This window comes from Rhinopithecus bieti, unplaced genomic scaffold (assembly GCF_001698545.2).
Source record: "Rhinopithecus bieti isolate Rb0 unplaced genomic scaffold, ASM169854v2 scaffold_11401, whole genome shotgun sequence".
In the NCBI taxonomy this organism is placed as follows: Eukaryota; Metazoa; Chordata; class Mammalia; order Primates; family Cercopithecidae; genus Rhinopithecus; species Rhinopithecus bieti.
The window spans coordinates 1498028-1501895 of record NW_016807151.1 but is presented as its reverse complement, the minus strand read 5'-3'; the positions used below and the strand labels follow the sequence as shown (position 1 = coordinate 1501895).

The 3868-nt window shown below is 43.6% G+C and overlaps 1 protein-coding gene across 1 annotated transcript in view; it reads right to left on the bottom strand.

The window, feature by feature from the left end:
- ZC3HAV1 (zinc finger CCCH-type containing, antiviral 1) overlaps window positions 1-3868 on the bottom strand; it is a 79553-nt gene that overhangs the window by 8413 nt on the left and 67272 nt on the right. The window contains exons 9-11 of the mRNA XM_017880399.1: window positions 3327-3417; window positions 2073-2203; window positions 1565-1695 (exon numbers count right to left, since the gene is read on the bottom strand). Of these exons, the coding sequence (XP_017735888.1) occupies window positions 1565-1695; window positions 2073-2203; window positions 3327-3417 (353 nt within the window). The remainder of the gene's footprint in view (window positions 1-1564; window positions 1696-2072; window positions 2204-3326; window positions 3418-3868) is intronic.

Here is a 3868-nt window from a genome sequence, read left to right as displayed (position 1 = left end):
TAGTTGTATGAGTTGAACTCACTTTGAATCTGTGATAAACTATTACTTATTTCCTAAAGATGAGTGATTCTCAGTTTTGTTTGTTTGTTTGTTTTTTGTTTTCGTTTTTGTTTTTTTTGAGACGGAGTCTCGCTCTGTCGCCCAGGCTGGAGTGCAGTGGCCGGATCTCAGCTCACTGCAAGCTCCGCTGCCCGGGTTTACGCCATTCTCCTGTCTCAGTCTCCCAAGTAGCTGGGACTACAGGCGCCCGCCACCTCGCCTGGCTAGTTTTTTGTATTTTTTTAGTAGAGACGGGGTTTCACCGTGTTAGCCAGGATGGTCTCGATCTTCTGACCTCGTGATCCGCCTGTCTCGGCCTCCCAAAGTGCTGGGATTACAGGCTTGAGCCACTGCACCCGGCCAGTTTGTTTGTTTTTAAGAGTTGCATGCAGGCCGGTCGCAGCAGCTCATGCCTGTAATCCCAGCACTTGGGGAGGCCGAGGCAGGCAGATCACCTGAGGTCAGGAGTCCTAGACTAGCCTGACCAACATGGAGAAACCCTGTCTCTACTGAAAATACAAAATTAGCTGGGCGTGGTGGCGCATGCCTGTAATCCCAGCTACTTGGGAGGCTGATGCAGGAGAGTCACTTGAACCCAGGAGGCGGAGGTTGCAGTGAGCTGAGATCGAGCCATTGCACTCCAGCCTGGGCAACGAGAGCAAAACTCTGTCTCAAAAAAAAAAAAAAAAAAAAAGAGTTGCATGCATCACGCCTGAAATCCCAGCACTTTGGCAGGCCAAGGTAGGCGGATTATTTGAGCTCAGGAGTTGAGACCAGCCTTGGCAACATGGCGAAACTCTGTCTCTACAAAAAATGCAAAAAAAAAAAAAAAAAAAAAAAAAAAAAACCTTAGCTGGATGTGGTGGCACACACCTGTTGTCCCAGTTATTTGAGGGGCTGAGGTGGTAGGATCACTTGAGCCCAGGAGGTCGAGGCTGCAGTGAGCCAAGATTGCCACCCAGCCTGGGTGACAAAGTGAGACCCTGTCTCAAAAAAAAAAAAAAAAAAAAAATTGCATGCAGGAGTTTAGGAGCAAAAGAAAAGCTATAAAGATTTTTTGTGTGGGCACACCTGTGACACTTCAGGCCCAGGTGACCCAATGTGGCCTAAGATGGGGAGAGGCCTCTTCTCCCCATCTTTAATTAAAACCAGTCTGTGACAACTGAAGCTTCAAATAGCTTTGCAGGCACGGACATGGGTTCAGAAAGAGCCACAGCCAGAAGGGAGTAGTAATGGTAGACAAGACCAACAGATGGAGTAGTTTACAAGCACGTACGAGGACTTTGGTCACTCCCAGAAAGCAAACAGAAGACAGGAGTGGGACTAAGGTCCAGCAATCAAGCTCCAAGTCAACTGATTCACTCTCATTTCAGCATTTGATATTACCGTGAGCTTATTATCTCTCCAGGACCACTAGAGCCTGGATACTCTAGTTAATACAAAATAATTACATATACCTCCTAATAGAAGCTCGTATAAAGCCTGAGTTATGACTCTGCTAGTGCTTCTCTATCCCGGCACTAACCTTTTCCATATTTGGTTTCATGAGTTTCATGCAGGGTCCAGTCAAAATTATTCGCACAGATAGATTCCACATAGGCACGACTTGTCGCATAAAATAGGAGGCTTCCTTCTTCCTTCATCTGTGATTTCTTCCTAATATAGGAAACGTGAGACTTAACACTGAGACATCCCCTTCCCACTCCAGTTCATAACATTAATCCCAGCTAAAGTCTAATCATCTAAAAATCTCATTCCATCTGCTTTCACAGTGGAGCTACTAACTTTAAGGCAGCAGCTGTACAGTAATAAATTTATGAAAACTTTCAAAAGATAGACACATGAAATCATTGAATTGTAAAACAGTAAGGCTGAGAGAGAGAAGCCGGAGTTGATACAATGAAAGAAAAAGACTAGAGCCTGAAGGAACTGTTGACTATTAAAATAAATCAGTGAATATAAACCTCAAAGGACGGATGTTAACTAATCCTTTCCAGTTCTACGCAAAGAAACATGATAACGTGGCCACCAACCGTGTAAATTTATCCAGGAGCTCTGGGTTCTCGATCTTCTTTATCTTTTCAATCTTGAAATTCTTCATGGAAGCTTTAAAATGCTCACTTACTTTGACATATTCCGGATGTAGATGATGGATCTCTGACAACTAATAAAGTTTAAAAATATATAAATGTGAAATAGGCAACATTTAAAGCATGATACATCCACATATGTGCCCCCCTATGCCATGAAGTATTGTTACCAGGGTTCTTTCTAACAGCAGATAGGATAAGCTGGCTCAGGGTTCCCACATCTGCCAATTCATTCCCGTAATTAACCAGACAGGCAGCTGGTCTGTCTGTCCAGGCCAACTTAAAGCTAGCAAAGCACTATGTCTAAGGGAAAAGGGAAGTCCCCAGCGGTATGATTTAGTCCAGTAACCTCTTCCCAATGCGGGGGAAGAGGAATTGAGGTGCCATGCAGTCCAAGTAGACCAGCCTGCACAAAAGCTGAAGCCAGCATGGGGAGGCTAAGTTATCTAGGAATAGTTGTGTTCCAACTAGGTTAAGTGATAAAGTGAGGCACAGTTTGTTTGACTCGCATAGAAACTTGTTAATTGTAACTAACGGACAAGTCACTTTTACTCCGTGAGTTCTAGTTTTCTCGTCCATAAAATAGAGATGTTAATATCCATCTCACATGACTGTTGTGAGGATCTGCCCAAATGAGACTGTGTGTGGCTGAACTCTGGAAACAATGAGGTGCCCTATGCCACTTACGTGATCTCTGGGAAAGAGAACCATTAGATGTCTGCCTTCCAACCTTGATCTAAGAGTGTTTTGTTGCTGTTGTTGTTGTTGTTGTTTGTTTTTTGGAGACGGAGTCTCGCTCTGTCACCCAGGCCGGAGCTCAGCGGGCAGGAGTGCAGTGGCATGATCTCAGTTCACTGCAATCTCTGCCTCCCGGGTACAGGCGATTCTCCTGTCTCAGCCTCCCAAGTAGCCGGGACTACAGGCACACGCTGCCATGCCCAGTCAATTTTTTTGTATTTTCGGTAGAGACGGGGTTTCACCATGTTGCCCAGGCTGGTTTCGAACTCCTGAGCTCAGGCATTCCACCTGCCTCGGCCTCCCAAAATGCTAGGATTACTGGTGTGAGCCACTGCACCCGGCCGATCTAAGAGTTTTGCAGGAGCAATTCATTCATCCAGACAAACACATACACTTGTAGCAAAGTACTTTTTCTAACTTGTAATGTATTCATCCACCAAACATGTAAAAACCAAGTACCTTATATTTCTTTGAGGATAGGAAGCAAAGGTCCTCCTGAGGAAGAAAGGTCGCAGTTAAAGACACTGACGAGGTCTGTGCTGGCTGACGGCTACAAATAAAGAGAAAGAAATCACTTAACTCTCTGCTCCACAGGTCCAAGTGACCTTTTCTTAACTTCCAGCCACTAGGTCAAGGATGCCTAGAGAAATACACAATATTTATTTCTGTATTTTTGTCTGGACTACATCCTCGCATATTCCTGGTATAGATGTACCAGTAATCATGTCTTTTAAAAATGCTGCAACTATTCATAATTGGTCAATTAAATGCCATTTTCCTATTGATTTAAAATGTAAAACATCTTTTCATATTTCTGCTCAACTTTCAAAGGTCCTAATGTGTTAGCATTAAGCAAATGTGTCTTACAGCTTCTTGGTCAAAGGATAAACAACTAAATATATTAGGAATTTAGAGGAAAGAATTCTGCCTTTCCAGTATGAACTATATTTCAGGGTAACCACACCTGAGAAATAATTCTTTTTTTTTTTTTTTTTTTTTTT